The 23224-nt window shown below is 38.1% G+C and overlaps 1 protein-coding gene across 4 annotated transcripts in view; it reads left to right on the top strand.

Moving 5' to 3' along the window:
• The window catches only part of CPA6 (carboxypeptidase A6), a 378150-nt gene that overhangs the window by 272820 nt on the left and 82106 nt on the right, over window positions 1-23224 (top strand). For 2 of the 4 annotated variants that reach the window (XM_069100079.1, XM_069100080.1), the window contains 3 exons: window positions 4355-4469; window positions 5780-5881; window positions 6769-6873. In XM_069100079.1, the coding sequence (XP_068956180.1) occupies window positions 4355-4469; window positions 5780-5881; window positions 6769-6873 (322 nt within the window). The remainder of the gene's footprint in view (window positions 1-4354; window positions 4470-5779; window positions 5882-6768; window positions 6874-23224) is intronic. The other 2 variants (XM_069100081.1, XM_069100082.1) reach the window with 2 other exon arrangements.

Genomic DNA, 23224 nt, shown 5'->3' with positions numbered 1-23224 from the left:
TTCTTCTTCTTCTTCTTCTTCTTCTTCTTCTTCTTCTTCTTCTTCTTCTTCTTCTTCTTCTTCTTCTTCTTCTTCTTCTTCTTCTTCTTCTTCTTCTGTCTCTCTGTCTGTGTGTATGTCTGTCTCTGTCTCTCTGCCTCTCCTGTTCCTCCTCAAGTTTGTTTTACTTCTGACCATGACCTCCCTTACTCTACTCTCCCTTTTATCACTTTTCCCTATCACTTATCCCTTTTCCTTCCTACTTCCCTGTTAAGTGAAGTAGATTCCTATACTCAAATGAATATGTACGCATATATATTCTTCCCTCTTTGAACCTATTCAGATGAGAGTAAGATGCAAGCATTGTATGTCTCTCCCATTTCCCCCTCCACTGTAAAAACTCTTCCTGTGTACCTCTTTTATGTGAGATAATTTCCCCATTCCTCCTTTCTCTTCCTTCTCCAAGTGCATCCCTCTTTCTTGCCCATCTATTATTTTTAGATAATCCCAGCACTATTGACTCACTCTGTGCCCCATTTATGTAGAGTTCTTCTAATGGCCCTAATAATTATAAAGTTCTTAGGATTTACATATATCTTCTTCACATATGGGAATATAAACAGATTGAGCCTCTTATGATATCTCTTTCCTGTTTACCTTTTTGTACTTCTCTCCAATCTTGTGTTTGAATTTTAAATTTTCTATACACCTCTGGTTCAATTAGGAATGTTTGAAAGTCATCTGTTTCATTAAATGTCTATCTCCCCCCTCGCCCCCACCCAAAGTATTATACTCCATTTTGCTGAGTAGGTTATTCTTGGTTGTAAACCTAACTCCTTTGCCTTCCAAAATATCATATTATAAGCTCTCTGCTTCTTTAACATGGAAGCTGGTAAATCTTAATATGATACAGCGGCACCATAATATTTGAATGGTCTCTTTCTGATTGTTTGCAAAATTTTCTCCTTTACTTGGGAGCTCTGAAATTTGGCTATAACATTCTTGGGAGTTTTCCTTTTGGGACTTTTTTCAGGAGGTGATCAGTAAATTCTTTCAATTTCTATTTTACTTTCAATTTTCATTTTACTCTAGATCTAGGATATAAGGAAGTATTTCTTTATAATTTCTCCAAATGTGATGTCTAGGCTCTTTTTTAGATCATGGCTTTCATGTAGTTCAATAATTCTTGAATTGCCTCTTTTTGGGGGTCAAAGTAAGATGGTAGAGAAAATACAGGGATTTTCATGAACTCTCCCAAATTCCCCTCCAAACAACTTTAAATAATGCCTCAAAATGAATTTTGGAATGGAAGAACCCACAAAAGGATGAGGTGAAACAATTTTATAGTCCAAGACAACTTAAAAGGTCAGGAAAGGTCTTTAACACTGGGGTGAGAGTGGAGCATAGTACAGCTCCAGTACAGGCTGTTCCAGTATAGGTTCATACCACAGCAAACCAGAACTGAATCAGCAGTGGCAGCTTCTGGAGCCTTCAGCCCAGAGACAGTAAGGAAGTTGGACAACTGGTCAAAAGAAGATTACAGGGAGACCTTTGCTAGCACCAGGTCCAAGACTCTGTTGCATTGTCTGTACTCAGAGATGAGTCACAGTCTCAGGATGAAGAGGAATGCTAACATGCCAGAGCTTGTGGTCACAGAGAAGCAGGGATCCTAGTCACAGTTCCATGATGGAAAAAAAGTGTTTGTAGTCACTCACAGACTAGAGCACTGGTCAGGAGAGTAATAAATACTCCTCTTTTTAGATCATACAACCTTGAAAGAACTGAAAACTTATAGACCCCTTGAACTAGCTCTGAAAAACAGCTGCACAAAAAAATTCTGAAGCTTGGGACAGTGCCATCTCCACCCCTACAGCAGTGCCCAACTTTAACATAAAGTTAAAAATCAAGAAATCATCGGGGGCAGGGGGGCGCAACTAGGTGGTACAGTCAATAGAGCACCAACCCTGAAGTCAGGAGGACTTCAGTGAAAATCCTGCCTCAGACACTTAACACAAAAAACTAGCCATGTGATTTTGGGCAAGTCACTTAACCCCAATTGCCCTACCTTCCCCCTTCCAAAAAAAGAAAGAAAGAAACAACCTGGGGAAATGAGAAAACATAAAGAAAAAAAAAGAAAAACCTTGCCATAAAAACTTACTATGGTAACAGGGAAGATCAAAGCACAAACTCAGGAGAGTACAACAAAGTCAAAACTGCTACATCTAAGCCCCAAAGAAATATGCAAATAGATCTCAGGCCCAAAAGAAATCCTAGAAAAGTTCAAAAAAAAACTTTCAATCTCAAATAAGAGAAATAGAGGAAAAATTGGAGAAAGAAAGAGACAGTGATGCAAGAAAATCATGAAAAAGTCAACAACTTAGAGACACACAAAAAAATACTAAAGAAAATAACACCTTAAAAAAACAGAATTGGCCACATGGAAAAAGATAGTAGAATTGGCCAAATGAAGAAAATTATTCCTTAAAAATTAGAATTGGGCAAGTGGAATCTAATGACACCATGAGATTTTATTAAATTAAATTAAATAAATTCAATTAAATAAAATCAAAAGAATGAAAAAAGTAGAAGAAATATCTCACTAGAAAAGCAACTGACCTGAGAAATAGATCAAGGAGAAATAAATTAAGAATTATTCCTTATAATAATAGTTAATATTTTATACCTCTTTAAGTTTTTTTCAAAGTGCTTTATATATGCTATCTCATTTGATCTTCACAACAATACTGTGAAGTAGATGTTACTATTAAATCAATTTTATAGGTGATGAAACTGAGGATCCTAGAGGTTCAGTGACATGTTCAGAGTTAAAGTTAGTAAATGTCTCTATCAGAATTAGAACTCAGCTTCCTGATTTCAAGTCAAGGCTAGAACTATGTCACCTATATAACTTTGTCATATTCTATTTCGTATACCAGTTATTTACATTAAAAAGCTCTTTCTCTGTCTATATCTCAACTAACCTATGATAGGTAAACTCCTAGCATTCATGGACCCTGTTTTTGTTTTTTTTGTATCCCTCCTCCCATTGTCTGGCATTGTGCATAGTAAGAACTTAATAGATTTTTTTTGAATGAATGAATAAATCAATAAAAGAGTAAAGCCTCTTCTTTAAACAATCTTTCTTCATTTGGCCCATTCTAGAGTTAACAAGATCATTAACTCATAGACAAAGAAATCACTATATTTCATGTAATACATGCCCCAATACCCCAAGCTCTGGATTTACATTAATAAGATTCAATCTTCATACTGCCTCCAAAATCATTCCTCTCTTTGGCTTGTTCTGCCCCCACCCAGAGTTGCCTCTGGGACATAACAGAATGTAGCTGAAATATAGCTTGTGTTTAGGCTTCCACAGATGTAGGAAAAGGAATCCCTAAATCCCACACAATCACTTGAGGTAACATCATATATATTAGGTACCAAATAGTCTATATACCACCACTTGAAAAATGCAAAGAAAATATAAAGGCTTCACAGTGACGCATAATCAATCAATACAATTGCTTCTTTCTAGTAAATTCTACCCTTCTTTGGAGTCATAAAGTCTTTGAGACTGAACCTAAAAAGTCATTGTATTACTAAAAAAAAAAGCAGAAAATGAGACAGAATTAAATAAATCACCTAGGGGCGGCCAGGTGGCTGAGTGAGTAAGAGCACTGGCTCCAATGTCGAGATGACCTGGATCAAATCAGGGCTCAGATACTCAGCACCACGCCCAGAAATAATAACTGACCGTGTAACCTTGAGCAAGTTACTTAACCCCAATTGCTTTAAAAAAAAGAGAGAGAGAAGTATTGGGGCGGCCAGGTAGCACAGCGAATAAGAGCACCAGCTCCAGTGTTGAGAAGACCTGGAGATCGAATCCCGGGCTCAGACACTTAGCACCCACCCAGAAACACCTGGCCATGTAACCTTGAGCAAGTTACTTAACCCCAATTGCTTACGGGCAGCCAAGTGGCTCAGCGAGTAAGAGCACTGGTTCCAGTGTTGGGATGACCTGGATCAAATCTGGGTTCAGATACTCAGCACCACACCCAGAAATAACTGGCCATGTAACCTTGAGCAAGTTACTTAATTAACCCCGATTGTTTTAAAATAAATAAATAAATCACCTAAAGTACATACCAAATAAAATGGGATGTGTGTATATGTTTTAAAAATAATTGTACTATTTATTTGGCAGCTTCTGTTTCATCAAACTAGAAATTATTTCAAATGTTTTAATAAAAATACATATTTAGGCCACATTATCTCTTCTCTACATCTCTTTGCATATCTATAATTTCTACTGCATTTTAAAATTGTCCCTATTTTAATTTGTTCTTTATCAACAACTTTTTTTCTAATCCAGGGTCCTAATAGCAGATCTCCAGAAAGCGCTGGAAAAAGGAAACAGTTTGAGGGTCCAGCGGAATCGTAGATCACTTCCAGGATACAGTTATGAAGTTTATCATTCTTTAGAAGAAGTAAGTAAACAAAATAGGGTTTTTGTTTTATATATGCATTGCATATCATCACATATATATGCACACATATTCACTGCAACTTCATATATCATGGAATTTATTTATGATAACAAAAAATAAACATAGGGGCAGCTAGGAGGTACAGTAGACAGAGCACAAGGCCAGGAATCAGGAAGACTCATCTTCCTGAGTCCAAATCTGACCTCAGACACTTTCTAGCTATGTGACCCTGGGCAAGTCACTTCACCTCAGTTTGCCTGTTTCCTCATCTATAAAATGAGATGTAGAAGGAAATGGCAAACCACTCCATTATCATTGTTAATAAAATCCCAAACGGGGTCATGAAGACTTGGACACAACTGAAAAATGACTGAATGAAATAGATAAATAAATATAAGTTTCAAGTAAGCACAGTTCTTGTTCCATATTTTTTTTAAAGACTGCTTCGTACAGTAACCCTAAACGCATGAGAATCACAAAAAGGAGCTCAAAGTCTACCTCATCCAATTCACCTCTGAACAAAAATCTGCTCTACAACATTCCGAGCTTTAGCACTTCTAAAATTTCTCTCACAGGACCATTCCATGTTGATGTTCATTGTTCATTAATGATTCATCTTCTGTTACCTGCCCTTGCTTCCATCTCTTACACATCTATGTTGATTAGCTCTTTGTGTATTCATGTTAGTCTCTTAAGTCAATTCCTGTTTTTCCTCTTCATCAGAATTTCATCTCTTCGTGTTTTCAGAATTTCATTTGTAAGAGATTCCTATCCCTCCAAGTCTGACTTCCTTATAAAATGTTAGTCCCATGAGATCCTACCTACCCTTCCTCTGAAGAAAAAATAATAATACAGATGAATATATTGAAATATTTTGGATTCACATTTTCCTGAAGCTGATTTCTACTTTTTACCCCCTACCCATTTTGTGGAGAGCAGAAAATATCAAAAAGTTCTACCCATCAAAAGACATCCAGTACAACTTGATTAATTTTTACTGCATAACTCTCTACAGCAAAACTGTCATTAATACATCAATGATCTACAGTATTAGCATGGCAGACAGAAGGAATGCTTTAAAAACTAGACCTAAAGAGGCACCATATTATTAAAAATAAAAAGGCAGAAAATGAGATGGATCAAATAAGTTGCCTATTTGTACAGGGTACACAAAATGGGATTTTCTGTGTATGTCATGTTCCATGTGATAGTTCCTGCTGGCATTCTCTTTGTCCTTTTCAGGTTCTCCCTTTTGTGTCATAATTGTAATTGATTCTGACAGCTTTTTTTTTTTACATCTGTGATTTTAGATTCAAAATTGGATGCATCATTTGAATAAAACCCACCCAGGCCTCATTCACATGTTTTCTATTGGAAAATCATATGAGGGAAGATCTCTTTTTATATTAAAGGTAAAAAAATAAGAAATAGCTGTTTGATGGAATGCGTAGTGCCTACTTTTTTCAGATGAAATACTTATCAAAACATTCATATTTTTCCACTTTGCCACAGGGATGCTTGTTGAGGTAGAGGTGATGGGGAGGAGGACTCTACAATTTTCGCATATTCTCGAAGTCAACCTCAGCTGCTAATCTGAAAAAAAAAAATTAGCATTAGGCTGTTGGATTATAATTTATTTTCCCCAATTGAAAGTTCTGGAAAAGCTTCAATTGATGCATTTGGAAAATTAATGGTCTAGAAAATTAGGGGGTTTTTTTGAATGTTTAAGATGAACTTTTGAAGAGCTAGATATAGCTAAGACCTCCTCTGAATGTCATGTCAGGGGCTATATATTGGATATTGAATTGAAAATCATCTATCTCGTGTTAGAAATAGCATTTTTAAAAGGGGAATATAAGGGAAAAACTGTCATCTGGTGCTTCCTTCATTCCATCTAGTTCAGCAAACTCCTATTGGTTTCTGCTTCATCTTATGTCTTCCCCACACTCAAGAAATAGGCTGATTTCTAAAGCATAGGTGACTGAGAAATTTTGTAGAAAAAAATGTTACTCCACGATCATAAAACTTGTATTAGTATGTGACCCATGAGATAATACTCAGAGAAAGAGACCAGATTTGAAGAATATTTTGGGTTCTCTGATTTATAAACTGGGCAGGATATTTTCCTCTTCCACATAAAGCAGGCCTAGACTTCTTGGACAGAGAGTAAATCCATTCCCTCTTTTGGTTGGTTATTCAATGAAATAAAGGTATACTGAAGAATGATTCAGAAATCTTTCTATTCGGTCACTGAATCAAAAAAGCCTGAGATGGTTATTATGAATACCTTTGTTTTCAGCTGGGCAGAAGATCCCGGGCTTACAAAAGAGCTGTCTGGATAGACTGTGGTATTCATGCAAGAGAATGGATCGGTCCTGCCTTTTGTCAATGGTTCGTAAAAGAAGTAAGTTGAAACCCTTTTGGCAATCCTTCTGTTTCAGGATTCATGGCCTATCAGTGCTTCTGTGGGTGTTTATTCTCTCCAAGAGCAACAAAAGCAGTTTTAAAGCCAGTGGCAGTCAACTGAATGTTATGAAACTAAAGTAGCTGAAATACTTAAGATGCAGGTGGCCAGGTGGCTCAGTGAGTAAGAGCACTGGAGTCAGGATGATCTGGGGTCGAATCCAGGCTCTGATACTTAGCACCACACCCAGAAATAACTGGCTGTGTAACCTTGAGCAAATTACTTAACCCCGATTGCTTCAAAAAAAAAAACTGTCCATATCTACTTTACACCCAGAAATAACTGGCTGTGTAACCTTGAGCAAGTTACTTAACCCCAATTGCTTTAAAAAAAAATACTTAAGATGCTACAGTCTCTAAATGAATTCCAGAAAATTGGTCCCATGCATAATATTCAGCTTGGAGGTCATGGTTCCTTTCATCTTCTCAAAATGACTTTGCATAGGCTATATTTATTAATGAGGTAATGGGAGGACTTTAGTGCTTTATAGTGTCATTCTGTTATTTACACATTTGCAAAAATTGGGCCCTTAAAATACAGTAGTGAATTATACTTTAATTCTATAACACTCTGCATTAGGCAAAGTTAATGACATTTTCACCCAGTCTGGCTCAGTGGGTTGAGACAATTACTTATCCACTAAATCTTTGAATTGCCACTCCCTAATCTTTTTAGTCAGTATACATTAATCACCATATGGAGAGAGAAACCATGTATAAGATTCATCCATTCAATATAGAACACTGTACTAATTGCTACGTGGTCAGGCAAAATTATGAAATTAAATTAAAGGACATAGATCCTGTCATCAAGGAACTCACCACCCAAAAGGAAACAAGGAGTGAAAAAGTAAGTACAAACAGAACAAGGGACACTATGAGAAAAGGACCAGAAAAAAAGAAGCCTGCTAAAAATAATAAGAGTTTTGTAGTGGTGACGTGGATGTAAATAGAGCTGGAAATGGCATCAGAAGACCTAGGTTTGAATTTTAGAGTCAATATTTATTTATTTTGTGACCAAAAGCGTGTCATTTAACTTTTTTGAGCTTCAGCTGACTCATCTGTAAAACAATACATGCCCTAACTACGTCATTTACTCATTCAACATACATTTATTAAGTACCTGTTATATTCCAGGTACTGTATTTTAGGGGCAGTAATACAGAAACAAAATGAAACAGTCCCTACATTCAAGGAGCTTAAACAGATAGGTTTTACAAAATACATACAAGGAAACACAGACAAGTAAACTCAAATCATATATCAGATAAATACAAAATAATTTTCAAGTTGGAGGGAATTGGCCCCTGGAGTACTAGAGCATTGCATGTGACAAAATGGATGCTTAATAAATGCTTTTTGATTGACTGATTGAGGAGTCAGGAAAGGCAGCTAGGTGGTGAAGAGGATAGAGCTCTTGATATAACTCTTCCTGAGTTCAGATCTGACCTCAAACTCTTGCTAACTGTGTGACCCTGGGCAAGTCACTTAGCCCTATTTACCTCAGGTTCCTCACCTCTGAAATGAACTGGAGAAGGAAATGGCAAACCACTCCAGTATCTTTGCCAAGAAAACCCTAAATGGGGTCAAGAAGAGTCAGACATGACTGAACGAGAAGAAGAAATAGCACTTATGCTAAGAACGATTTTGAAGAAAGTATTGTGTAATCCTTACAGCCCTATATAAATATGAGTTATTATTCTATGAGCATGTAATAGTTTCTTAAAGATGAATCTTGAAGTGAGTTTCAAAGATGGAAAGAAATTTAGTTTGACAGTGTGACAAGGAGAGAGGTTTCTAGGCAGGGTAGTGCTATATATGATGGTTTAGCAATGAGTGTGGTTGAATTTTATTCCTGGAAAGGTAACATGGGGTTAGTTCCCCAAAGAATGGGGTAGTTTTGTTCTTTTTTCTACCATGGAATGAGTTAAGGGAAAATAAAGAGAAGAATTATCTTTATCAAAGCAACAGCTCTGATTGCCATTTATTTCTTGTCTTATACCATTCGGTAGTATTCACTGAGCATGTTGCTGTACCATCATCCTGTACCATTCGTTGAGTTTGTTGACATGTCAGAGATAGGTCAGAGCACCTCCACAGCAAAAGGGTCTACTTCAGAGTTGGTAAATATCCCTGTTCACGAAGCATCTCACACACACACACACACACACACACACACACACACACACACATCTCCCCTCACTTAAACTACCGACTTTTGCCATAGTATCCTGCCTCCTTCCCAAACCCCCACCCTCCCACTGTTGCCCTCGCCTGCTGGATTAATAGATTAAGGACAGCTAGCTTTTAGGTCAATGGATATATGAGTATGTGACAACCATGAAGGAAACTTTAAAGCAAAAGGAGACATAAGACACTCTATTTCCCACCACCACCCCCAACAGCATATGAGGCAGCAGTGCTGTCTTATTCAGGACTTCCTATCTGGCTACCATCATATTGCCTAAGTCTATATTTATACCTGGGGCAACTAGGTGGCACAATGGATAGAGTGCAGGGCCTGGAGTCAGAAAGACTCCTCTTCCTCAGTTCACATCTGGCCTCACTTAAGAGCTGTGTGACCCTGTGCAAGTCACTTAACCCTGTTTTCCTCAGTTGCCTCATGTGTAAAATGAGTTGAAGAAGGAAATGGCAAACCCCTCTAGTATCTTTGCCAAGAAAATCCCAAAAGGAGTCATGAAGAGTTGGACACAACTGAAAAATGACTAATAATAATATCCATAACTGATGTAGTTACATGAAGAAAACCAACCAGATACAACAGCATAGTGTAGTTAAAAATGGAGACAAGAGACCTGGGTTTAAGGCCCTGCTGCCACTAACTAGCCAATTAACCTCTAGAAATTTCAGTTTTTCTATCTATGAAATAAGGAAAAATAATACTAGAATTATTAACCTCATAGGATTGTTGTAAAGATCAAGTGTGATATAGTATTAAGTGCTTTATAACCACACAATTCAATACATTTACTCAATAAATACAGGCTTGTCTTGTTTTATTGTACTTTGCTTTATTGAGCTTCACATATATTGTGTTTTTTCAAAATTGAAGGTCTGTGTCAAACAAATCCATCAATACCATTTTTCCAACAGTGTGTGCTTACATCATGTCTGTGTACCAAGTTTTGGCAATTTTCACAATATTTCAAAATTGTTCATTATTATTATATATGTTATGGTGATCTGTGATCAGTGAACTTTGATGTTACTACTGCAATTGTTTTGGGGCACCATGAGCCACGCCCACATAAGACAGTGAACTTAATAAATAAATGTGTTCTGTGTCTTCTCCACCCACCTACCATTCCCTCTCCTTGGGCCCCAGTATTCTCTGAGAAACAGCAATATTAAACTTAGACCAATAAAGTCCCTACAATGGCCTCCAAGTGTTCAAGTGAAAGGAAGAATTAATGTGGTAAATTTCATTGCTGTATTACTTTGAGAAATTGACATAACCATCACAACCTTCAGCAACCACCACTGTTAGCAGACACTGATATTGAATCAAGACCCTCCCCCAGCAAAAAGATTATTTCTCACTAAAGGCTCAAATGATGATTAGCATTTTTCAACCAAAAAAAAGTATTTTTAATTAGGGTGAGTATATTTTTAATGTAATACTATTGCACACTTAATATACTACAGTATAGTGTTCTTGTTTGTCCTTCATTCTCGAAGAGGGTCAATGACATCACAAGGGTGATGTCTTGACTTGCGCATGAATTGTATTTCAGTGAAGCAGAGCTGCACAAAGTTGTCAACTTCACTCTCTCCTCCAGTGTCACTGGAGTACAATGGCAAGACAAAAGTCAAGGTGACTGGCAATGGCCCAGGATGCATCTTTCCCAGGTCTCAGTTTGTCCGAGGCAATGCCCATTCAATGAGTAAGTGCTAAGTAAACATAACTTTTATATGCACTGGGAAACCAAAAAATTCATGTGACTCACTTTTTTGCAAAATCCACTTTATTGTGGTGGTCTGGAACTGAAACCACAATATCCGTGAGGTATGATTGTATTTATAAGCACCTACTGTATTTCCAGGAAACATTCTAAGAGACAGTGTCTCTTTTCAGGGAGCTCATGGTCTAATGCAAACAATTATGTACAAAGAAGATAGTCTTGGGATAAATTGGAGATAACCAACTGAATTAAAGCATTAGAATTAAGGGGGAAGATCAGGAAAGACTTCCCATAGAAGGTGGGATTTAGGGGAACTTGAAAGAAACCAGGAGATAAGAGATGAGGATGGAGAGAATTTCAAGCATGAGGGACAGTCAGTGAAAATGCCCAGATTTGAAAGATGGAATGCTTTACGTGAGAAACAGTGAGGCCAACATCACTGGATCACAGAGTACATGGTAGGGCATAAAGTGTAAAAGATTGAAAAGGGGAATGGGGTTTGCAGATTGTGAAGGGCTTTGAATGCCAGACTATTTTATATTTGATCCTAGAGGGAATAGGGAAGTACTGTAGTTTATTGAGGGTGGAGGATGACATGGTCAGACCCACATCATAAGATGACTTTGGCAGCTAAATGGCAGATGGGCTAGAGTGGAGAGACTTGTGGCAGAGAGGCCAAGCGGCAGGCTATTGCAATGAGGGCTTATACATGCCAAACATTACTGCAGTATTTCTTACATGCTGGCCACTGGGAGATTCAAGAGCAAAAAAAAGCAGTCTCTACCCTTATGGCGCTTCTGATGGTCAGCTATTATCATAGATTATGTGACCTCTCAGGTCCTTGCCAATCAAAGATACTATAATCCTGTTAACTAAAACTATTTCACACCTGTGCTTGAAATAATCATTCTTCGGCTTTCCCTGACTTTGATTTCACACACACACACACACACACACACACACACACATTCCTTGTCTGCATAAGCAATATAGTATCTTAAACAGTGTGAAAATCAGGCCATCTGTGTCCCCCTGGAACAAGTACCTTGGCTATCTGTGATTCTAACACTCTAGAACTACATGCCAGACCTGGCCTATTTACACAGAAGCATCATTTCCATTTCCCTCTGTCTCCACTTCAGAATACTCCTCTGCCACTCCATACTGACTGCATGCCAGGGGGAACATCATGCCCAGGACAGGGGCCCTGCCTCCACTCCTCTCCCCTCTCCTTCTATAAGCATTCCGAGATCCCCACGGCATGCTCGGAGAGGCAGGACATTGTATTAGGAAAAGCTTTGGACCAAGGTCACAAGTCCTGGGTTCTAGTCCTGGCTTCACTGCTAACTATATATATAATTATATATATATAAAACTGTATAACCTTGAATCAGTCATTTCCCTCTCTGAGTCTCAGTTCATTCATCTGCAGAACAAAAAGGTTGGACTTGATTATCTCTGTGGTTCCCTCCTAGCTCTATCATCCTGTAATTCTCTGAACCTTCACTCACACTTCTGTGTCTCCTGTGACCTTGGCCAAAACATTTAGCCTCTCCAGACCTATGTTCCCTTATTACTAAAATTAAGAGCAGCTAAGTGGTACAATGGATAGAGCGCCAGACCTGGAGTCAGGTAGACTTATTTTTGTGAGTTATAATCCAGTCTCAGACACTTACTAGCTGTGTGACCCTGGGTAAGTCACTTAACCCTCTTTGCCTCAGTCTCCTCATCTATACAATGACCTGGAGAAGGAAATTGCAAACTCTTCCAGTGTCTTTGGCAAGAAAACCCCAAATGGGTCACAAATAGTCAGATGTGACTGAAACAACTGAACGACAACAAAAAAAAGAAAAGGTTGGATTTAAGTGCCCCGATGCACCTGCTAGCTGTGAATCTATGATCCTAAGGATCTGGGTGCCCCAATAAAGGAATAGAGAACAGCAAAATCAGCAGTTAGTATTTCTGAATGGGTCACCAGGCTGGAAAGCTTTTGTTTTCTTATTCATTTTTATTCACTTAAATACAACTCATATTTCAAACAAAGAATCAACAGCTGCTAAATGGAGAACCCTGAAAAACAGACCTTCAGAAATGTAAATTGCACCATGTATTTTTTGTTGCTTCATCTCTCAAACTGGCAGCCATCTAATTGTGTCAGAAAACACTCACTTCATTTTTCATGCTTTTTTTCTGATTTCTATACTTACCATCTTCCTCCCTATTTCCTAACACATGGAGTCCATCAAATTCTATTTTGGTCATGGTTAGGAGCTCCCGCAAGCAAAAGAAAATTTAAATTAATTTGATGGATCAAGATTGGAAAATCTTTCTCTTGTAAATGATTGCTTATTACAAAAGCTGCAAAACCATTGCTAACATTGTACCATTATCCATGGTACTTTGTGATATTTTCTTTGGCTTTACTAGAGTCAGTATTGAAATCACCAGATGCTCCTTCTCTCTGGAAGTGGAAAGGAGTTTGGAGGAATGCTGCCCATTGGCAATAAAGTTTCAAAAAAAAAAACAGACCAAGGTAGATATTACTAGCCTTGCTTCATTTCAGTAGAGGAGAAAGACAACTGGAGAATATGAACAAATAAGATCAAAAGAAGTGGCAAAAATCCAAAGAAAGACTGCCCAAAGGAAGCAGAACAGAGCCCTGAGGAAGCTGGAGGAGTTACAGGCTATCAAACCAGAGGAGTTTTTAGAAGGACAAAAAAAAGGAAGAATCTCGAGAAAGACAGAAAGAAGTAGATTTGAGATAGTGAAAATTAGTTGTCTTATATAAATTAAATAAAATTATGAAATTGAATAGAAAAAAACCTGATTTTGATATTCAATGTTGCTTCTAGTATGCAATCAGCAAGAGACTTTATGAGGGATGAAGACAAAATATAGAGTGTTATCTGTTCCCCCAAAGAACCTACAATATAGGTGTAAAAATAGGAGCAAGTACCAAATGAAGTGTGAAATTGTGCAGTAGGGGTAGGAGTGCTATAAAAATTATAGGCAGAGGAATCAATGAGGGTCAGAGGTCAGAAAGCTTTATGGAAGACATAGAACTTAGAGTGGACCTTAGAGGAAAGGTAGGATTTAAATGCACAGCGGAAAGAATAACAACAGAATCAGAGGCATAAGATAGAACCCCATGTCTGGGAAAATGAAATGATAACCCATTTTAGACTAGAGGGGCAGCAGCTGGTTATGCAACTAGAAGGTGGGGTCAGCGATGCTTTACTCTTAGGAACTAAACAGAAGTATTTGTTTATTATGCAAAAGAAAATTGGAAGCCATTAAGCAAGCAAATGACATGATGAAAGCCATGTTTTAGTGTAATAGAGTACTGTCCAGTAAACCCAATCCTTCTGACCACGTGTAGAGTAATACTGATACAATTCCCCGGGTAGAAGAAACTAGAGACCTTGTTTCCAGAAGAGTCATGATGACATGTAACGTAATTGTCTTGGACATACTTTGAAACATTCATAGACTTTCTGTAACTGATTGCAGAGTGCTAACCACATGTTAAATAGCAGCCTCCTTGATTTACTGTGGTTGTAGAATCAGAACTGGGCCTTCAAGGAGGTATTACTTAGCCTAGGCTTCACTCTTGATTGGGATTCTTCCGTCATGTTTTGACCTCCTTTTTTTGTCTGACTTCTTGCTGAAAGTTGGAATCTGGTGAAAGACAATGCTGTGCAAAGAGAAGGACCTCCTTGGGTCTTCTTCCAATGAATCCAGGTCTCAGTTCTTTTCCTGCCTGGGCATTTATTTGTTCTTTCATTTCAGGAGAAAGGTGTTGGAGGTTACAACCTTGCGAGTTTCAAAGTTGTAAGCCATCTTGGAATCCAGGAGTCTGGAAATCTAGGAATCCAGAACTTTAGGACTCTGGGAGTCTAGGAATTGAGTCAATAATGGGTTTTATAGCCAACCCATTAGCACCTGAGATAAGAATTCATTTAGCAGGTATTTATGGGCTGCTATACAGAAATCATATTAAATCTGAGTCCATTCTTCCCAGAGATTGAGGTAGAACTGTAGCCAATGAAAAAAGCTGATCTTCAACACATGGTTAGCAGATTGAATCCAGTTACAGAATTTCTATAGATACTCCATAGCCTCCCCAACATACTTCCATTATGTGCTGTGAAGACTTTCTCAAACTCAGGCTCTCCCTTCTCTGGAACTGTATCATTGGCACTCTATGCATACACATAAAGACTGGGACCATTGGCTAAATCCCATTACATCTGAGTAGAGCCTGGAATTATGACATCAAGCTAGGAAGTTCTCATAATAATCAAAACATAAAAATATATAAATTAATTGTTTAAAAGAGCACTAGAAATAGAAAAATAGATGATCAGCATCTCAAAGGAAAAAAAAATCAATCGCCAAATACTGATTGAGTCCCTACTTTGATATAAGGAGGCACCATGCTAATCAATGAAAAGGAAACAAAGGACAAAGCATTGTCTTTCTCAGAAGTTTACAATCTGGTGAAGAAAGACCAATCTAAAGGTCAATCTAATCTAACAAGCTTTTGTCTTGTCTCTATGTCTCTTTCTCTCTTCTCTCTCTGTCTCTGTCTGTCTCTGTTTCTCTGTCTCCATGTCTGTCTCCCTCTCTCTGTGTAAATTCTTCAGCATCCATAGATCTCAGAATTTACTCATCTTCTATATTGAGATGACTCCCAAATCTATACATCTAGCTCAGTCTCTCCCCCAAGTCATAATAGGCACTTGATAAATGCTTATTCATTGATTGATTGATCGCAAGGTGCCAGGCACTGAGGTTACCAAGGCAAAACAAATATCAATCACTGCCCTCAGGGAACTTATATTTGGGAGATGAAGGCACATATGAGACAATTATCAGAGAGAAAATACACTAACAACTAAGGAGATAAAATGTGGAATGAAACAGATAAAAGAGTCACTGAGTCCAAAGTTGAGAGCCTGTGTGACTAGATGAGTATTGATGCAATTGATAGAAACAATGAAATTTCTCACATGTTTTTCAGAACCATTTTGCTTAGCATTACCTATCTTCAGTTAGCTAGAGTGCTAGGTAGGTAAAATAATGGATCACAAGGGAATAAGAGAGTATTTAATGAACATATGGAGAAGATTCAGTAAATAGCCAAAACCAATGTGCTAAAAATAAACCAACTCTCTCAAACCACCTTTTCCCTCTTCCTTCCCAAATCCCCAGAGCCTGATTGATTCCATATTGTATCTGTCTACCCTCAGACCTATTCAGATTCCTCTTGAAGCAATTCTCTAGTCCAGCAATGACCCCACCCCCCTCTCCCATATCCTCACACATTTCTGATGCTAATTACATGATTCAATAAGAGAGGCTAACCAGAAAAGAGGAAGATTTAGAAATGTAATAGTGGAGATTCAAATAAAATGTTAGAGTTTGAGGGTAGGAAGAAGGAATATTACAGTTTGGTTTAGTCAAATATACCTTTTGGACATGGCCTATAGCTCCCTCACTATTTTTTTTACATGAGACTTAGACTTCATTGTTTCTGATACTGATAGAATTGTGTTTGTCTCATCTGTCAGAATCACCCCTAAGTGTGTAAAACAATTTCTGCCTGATTCACTTTCAGCAGTTTGCTATTGCCAACCTCTCAGATTAAGTATTTCAAATGGGCTGGTACTGTGTTGGCCCATGAGTTATTTGTAGCATTATTTCTTGGCTCAAATAATTCTGCATTGCCAAGGAAAAGTTCACTATCTCCTTTGTTTCATAGATCATTTTTGAAAGTAGGCCAAAAAGCACAAATTGAACACACAAGACAATGGAAATGAGCTAACTCAATAGTGCTTGTCATATATTCATTCAAAGCTTTTAGAAACAGTAGCCTGTTAAAATTCCACAGAGGCAGAGCACTTTGAGAAGGAAGAGTTTATCAGTTAAAGTTTGCTGTCTTAGGAAAGGAAATATTCCAAAAGTGGAAGAAATATAGAGATAGCCATAGACTCTATCACCTATAATGGAGGCTATGGGATTTATGGTTAGAGTCAAGGCAAGGAGAAGAATGGAAGGAAAAACTTTAAATTCTCTCCTGATGTGAAACCTTCCAACACCAGGCAATTCCCACCAGCTCTGATCTTTGCTGAAATGATCTTTACCCTGAAATGCAATATGAAATTGATAGAGGATAGCTCCCACCTCATTTACAAGCAGAACCTGAATATTGCTTGTTTCTCCATGAACAAGCTTCATTCAGAATCACAGTTCATGAGCCCGTGCTGTCTTTCCTTTTTCTCTAGTAAGTCAGAGGACACCACTGATTCAAAGAAAAAGGATTTAATGAAATTGCATAAAAAGAACACTTGAAATAGAGCATTCCCCCAAAACCTGGGGTACACTGTCCTACAAATATATATTGTATTCTGATTGGAAGATGACCATAAATAAGGATCATGAATGGGGAGAGAGAAACTTAGGGATCACATGTAATGGGCAACATATGAAGAACATGTTTGACCAAGGCACACATGTAAAGGGAAGCATACCTCATGTCTCTGACTCTACAGAGCCACCATTTATCTTCTGGTGGATGTCACCATAATGCTCTCACTAGTTCTACTCAGTAGATGTACCATCTTCCCTAGAAGTGCTGCTCTCTGATCCTTACTGGTCTCAGCTGAGTGGTGCTAGGTGAAGGTACTAGACTCATAGACTCAGGCTTGGCTAGTCAAGACAAATCAGCATCAGCTTCAGACTGCTTGGGTATAGTGGCTAGAACCTCCCCAGCTAAGGGTGGAATGATAACCTTTTAGTCATAGCCACCAAATGTAGCTGACAAACATCAGGAAGAGCACTCCTAGGATAAAATTAGGTCTTTCCTTTTCAACTCTTATGTTGAATGAGTGATCAAAGATCTCTGTGGGTTGATTTCTAGTATGCTATGATAAAAAAAAATATAAAAAATCAAAGTTCACCAATCTAGCTCACATTTCTGTCTTTTATGTTCATCTGTCAGCAACAAAGCCTGTTGGCTGTATTTTGGTCAATGAAAAACATGTTTTACTGTACCTCCATGTCAAAGGCCAGCCTTGGTCCCAAATGATGCGCTATGATATAGGACTCAACATTTATTCTTAACTAAGGAGTCATTCATACTAGATAGTTATGCTAGTAAACAAGATTTTTGTGTCTTTTGAATGGTTGGAATCAAAAAGAATTTGCTTTCTAACATATAGGATAGAAGAAGTTAGGTGTCTCGGAGTTTAGAAGACTTCTCCAGTGTGAGAAAAGAATCCACATCAAGAAAAAATTAAGTACAATATCCATATCCTGAGGTTGAGGTACAAGTCACCTGTCTCAGAGGATTATCCATAAATAAATGGAAAGTATGGCCTCTTTTCATTCTGTTTAGTTTTTGTGAACATTAAGTTTAGGGAAATAAGTCCTTAAACCTAGGGATAAAAACCAGAGGTTTTGGCTGAAAAATGTGACATTGCCACATGTATACTAAAAATAAAACAGAGCCTTCTAAACACATGTGCAAAATGTGGTAAGTTAAAGGAAACACATGATAATTGAGAAGATAACTGATCCCTTTGCAACACTGATAATTAGATATAAAATCTGCCAAGTACTTGATTAGCCAAACAAAATTTCGTATTTAATTACATAATAGAAAATAGCTCATCATGAGGAAAATTATCTGCATTTTAAATTATGTGTCTTTTTATCTATAAGATACAGTACTTTGATTCCTCTTCTGCTACCTGTATTTCTGCATTCTCTCTCTCTCTCTCTCTCTCTCTCTCTCTCTCTCTCTCTCTCTCTCTCTCTCTCTCTTTCTCTCTTCCTCCTTCTTCTATTTCTTCTTCTTACTTTAACTTTTTTCATAATTGTCTCTTTTTTCTCTACCAGTGACCACAGACAGATCCCCTCCATTGTCTCTCCTGCTCTCCTGGGCAGGCTTAAAAAACCCACCTTTTTTCACCAATAGAAGTAGAGTAGACAGGATGGTGATATCCACCAGGATAGTAACAGAGTTGGGAAAGAATCACTATGCCCATTTGAAGGTGGGGGTCAAAGAAAGTAAATGAGTAGCTAGATTTACTCTTCAAGCCAATCTCTTCATACCACTACCACTATTGTTAACTGTGAAGGTATGTGTGTGTGTTTTTATGTGTAAATAAATTCTAAGCAATACTAGTTGTGGTTTCATATCCAGCCTTGTGTATTTGGATACTTTGTTAATGGTTGCTAAGTTTAAAATGACCATAAAACAAATTTTTAAGACTAAGCTGACATTCAGAGACATTAACTGTTGTCCAAGGTCACATAGCAAGTGACAAAGCTAGAATTTGAAACAGCTTTCTGATTCAACTTTCAGTCTATACTGAATAAGCACTAGACATACAAAAAATGAAAAATTCAGTACCTGCTCTCAAGGAGCTTATAATCTAATAGAAGAAACACATACACAAATAAAAATAGGAGAAATTGGATTAGGGTAAATTATATAGGTCTGAAAATTGCTAAATTTTCCAGCTATGCCATTCCAAAGAGATTTATGCAAACATTGAAACTGAGCCAAGGAAGTCTCACCAATCATTTAATATGGTTTTTACTAGCAAAAGATACTCATGATGTATCTGGAGGCATCTAGGCAGAGCAATGGATAGAGTACCAAGCTTTGAGTGAGGAAGACCTGATTTTAAATCCAGCCTCAGACATTTGATTAGGTATGGGACCTTGGGCAAGTCTCTTAACCACTGTTTGCTTCAGTTTCCTCATCTGTAAAATGGCAATAATAACCGCACCGACCTCACAGGATAGTTGAGAAGCTCAAAGGAAACAATTGTAAAGCACTTTTGGCACGGTGTCTGGCATGTAGTAAGTACTAAATAAATGTTATCTTTTATTATTATTATACAAGAAACATGTACCCTTCATCTTGCCATTACCACTGTCCTGACTTCCTAACAAATGTGATATATATATGTAGATATATATTTATGCACATATACACATACATAGTGCACTTTACTACAGCAACCAGCTCCTAGAAGGAATGGTGGGAACAGACCTCTTCAGAACATATCCCTGACTGACAGAGGCATAGCAATGCCAGCAGGGTTGTAGAAAATGAATGGTCGGTGTTTGAACTCATTCAGCTATACAGGCGTGGGAACAGAGTGTCTGCCAGTGACTGTTCTCCACTATACAGACTGACATGGTGCTAATAGATAACTATAGGCATATATCTTTTCAAGCAAAATCACACAACTTACACCTATCAGTTCAATGAACTGAGAAATATCCCCAAGGAGATTATTATAGGATGTCCAGTCATGGGTAAACAACTAATGCTGAGTCAAACACAACAGGTAATCAGGTATTTTCCATTCAGGCTCAAGTAAGGGACATACATGAGCTACATCACAGATTTATACAGAAAAAAAACACCCAAGAACCATCTGTCTTAGAGTAGGCATCCTTATCTGAACAATTGTGATGAGTAATCTCAGGAGTAAACAATTCTAAGAATAAGAAAATGGTTCTGCATATACCAAACTCCAAGGACAGTTCTCAGAATTATCTAGACAGGCATATCCATGAAATGGGGAAATGGGAAGGAGGGTACTGCTAAGTCAGAAAATGGAGTCAATCTGACAAAAACCTGCCCCCATAGGTTTCTGTGTCCAATGTTATATTCTAGGTGATACAATGGATAGAGAACTTGACCTGGAGTCAGGAGGACCAAAGTTCAAATCCTGCCTCAAAGCCTTTTGTAATCTTCCCTCCCCTGTTACACCTTACACTCCATCACCCACATGCTCTGTGATCCAATGATGCTGTCCTCCTCGTGATTCTTTAAATAAGATACTCCCATGTCCCAGCTCTAGATATTCTCATGGGTTGTCCCCATTGCCTAGAAATCTCTCCCTCTTCCCTGCTACCTCCTGACTCCCTTTTTCTTTCAAGTCCCAGCTAGATTCCACTTCCAAAAGGAATTTTTTCCTGATCCATCTTAATACCTCTGTTGATTATTTCCAATTTATACTGTACATCATTTGTTTGCCCATCATTGTTTGCATGTTGTCTCTCCCATTAAATCACGAGCTCTTTGAAAGCAGGGATTGTCTTTTCCTTTCTTTGTACCCCTAATGCTTAGCACAGTGCCTGGCACAGAGTGGACACTCAAGAAATATTTATTGACTTATTTATGGTCCTAACCTCAATCTTCTTCAGTTTCTTCATCTGTAAAATAGATATAATAGTACCTACCTCCCATAGATGTTATGAAGCTCAAATGAGATAATATTGGTAAAGCACCTTGTAAGCCCAAAGCACTATATAAATGTTAGCTATTACTAGCTATTATTATTATTATATCTAGGATACATGGACAACATGAAGAGACATCATCGTATCATAGGACTTGGCTTAGAGCAAGACAGGACCTTAAATATTATGTCATCCAACTGCCTGATCTTACAGAGAAGGAAACTGAGACCCAAGGGTGCTAACTGACTTTGTCAATGTCACATGAATACACAGAAGTATACCTGAGTGCCCAGTCACAACAATAGTAAATTGTTGGAACAATCTAAAGTTCCAAAATTAAATCAGGCATTTATTAAGTGCCAGACACTGTGCTAAGCACTGGGGATACAAAGAAATTCAGAAAGAGTTCCTTCAAGGAACTTGTATTCTAATGAGGTAAGTGAACTTATCCACAGCATTCAGAATTTCTCCATTTGCTGTAAGCAATGGCTCCACATATGAATGGTATAGTGCTGACTCGAGAACCTCTGTATTCTTGGTGTTGTCAGGCCAAAATTAGCACAGATGGCAGAGAATAGATTCATACTCTGTTGTATCTCAGCCTCACAAGCTGCACTGAGTGCACGATCATCTGGAAACAAAGAGTCATACATCAACTCTCCCTCCACTTTAGTCTTGGCTTGCAGCATTTACAAATTAAATAATTTACTGTCAATACGGTAGCTGACCTTCCTGCAAGTTTTGTTCTCCTTGAAGGCATCTGAAAACATTGCTGAAAACACCATGCTAAAAAGCATGGGAGCAAGCACACAGCCTTGCTTCACTCATCGGGTGACTGGGAAAGCTCAAGAGCATCATCCAGCATTATCCAAAACCTGTGCAAGTGTGCCATCGTACAGCTGGGGAACTTCTCCAGGCAAACAAGCCCTCACAACTAATGCATCAAAGGCTTTGGTCAGATTGATAAATGTTGTATATAGACCTTTGTTCTGCTCCTGACATTTCTCCTGGAATTGTCAAGCAGCAAATACCATATTGATTGTTCTCCAGCCCTTTATGAAGCCACACTGGCTCTTGTGTAGATGATTACCTTCCAGGTGAAGGATTAACCTATTAAGAAGGACTCTTGCAAGAATCTTGTTGACAATTACTAAGAAAGAGACCCCCCCCAAACCCACCCCATATTGTCACAGGACAATCTATTTCCTTTTTCTTTTATAGAGGTAGACAATGGAGGCATCCTTGAACTCCTGGGGGATAACCTCTTCTTGCCATATAACCCAGAACATTTTAGTGAGCTTTTGTATGAGCAATGAACCCCCTGCCTTGTAAATCTCAGCTGGAAGAATCATCACCAGGCTCTTTGCCTCACGAGAGGCACCTAACGACATTCAAAACTTCTTCTTCAGTTGAAAGTTTGACTAGAGAAGGATTAACTTCAAAATGAGGTATATGGTCAATAGCTTCAACACTGATTGATGGCAATCTGTTCAGAACACAATGAAAATGTTCAGCCCATCTCTCCAGTATCAGGTCTTTATCACTAATCAATGTGGTTCCATCAGCACTGAGTAGCTGAGATGCAACATAGGTCTTTGTTCCATAAATTACCTTTAGGGCATCATAAAGGAATTTTGGATTGTTACTGTCGATGTAAAACTGAATTTCATCTGCCTTCTTTCTGAGCCAAGAATCCTGCTTCTCTCTAAGCTTGCACTTTACTTTTGATGTAGTTAAACTCTATCTTCTTAAAGATGGGTGAACTATCCTGCTGGTTAACCCTGTGGAGTTCATTTTTCATTTAACAACTTCTAAATAAATTCACTTACCTTGGCAGTATACTTTCCAGGGATGTACGCATAGATGATGAGGTTGACACATGCATTGCCAGAGCTAGCTTAGTGTTTGGGAGGCTCTGAAGGAAAGTGTGGGAGAGAAGAGGTATTAGACTGATTACCAAACTGAAGATCTACAGAGCCATTGTGCTGACATCATTGTTGTATGCCTATGAAACCTGGACAGTCTATCAGCACCATGCCAGGAAACTGAATCATTGCCATTTGAATTGTCTTAGGAAGGTTCTGAAGATCACCTGGCAAG

Source organism: Petaurus breviceps, unplaced genomic scaffold (assembly GCF_028583685.1).
Source record: "Petaurus breviceps papuanus isolate PSGF00001 unplaced genomic scaffold, PetGlider_PUasm1.0 38, whole genome shotgun sequence".
NCBI lineage: Eukaryota > Metazoa > Chordata > Mammalia > Diprotodontia > Petauridae > Petaurus > Petaurus breviceps.
The sequence above is the reverse complement of the archived record's forward strand: the minus strand, read 5'-3'. Positions and strand labels throughout refer to the sequence as shown.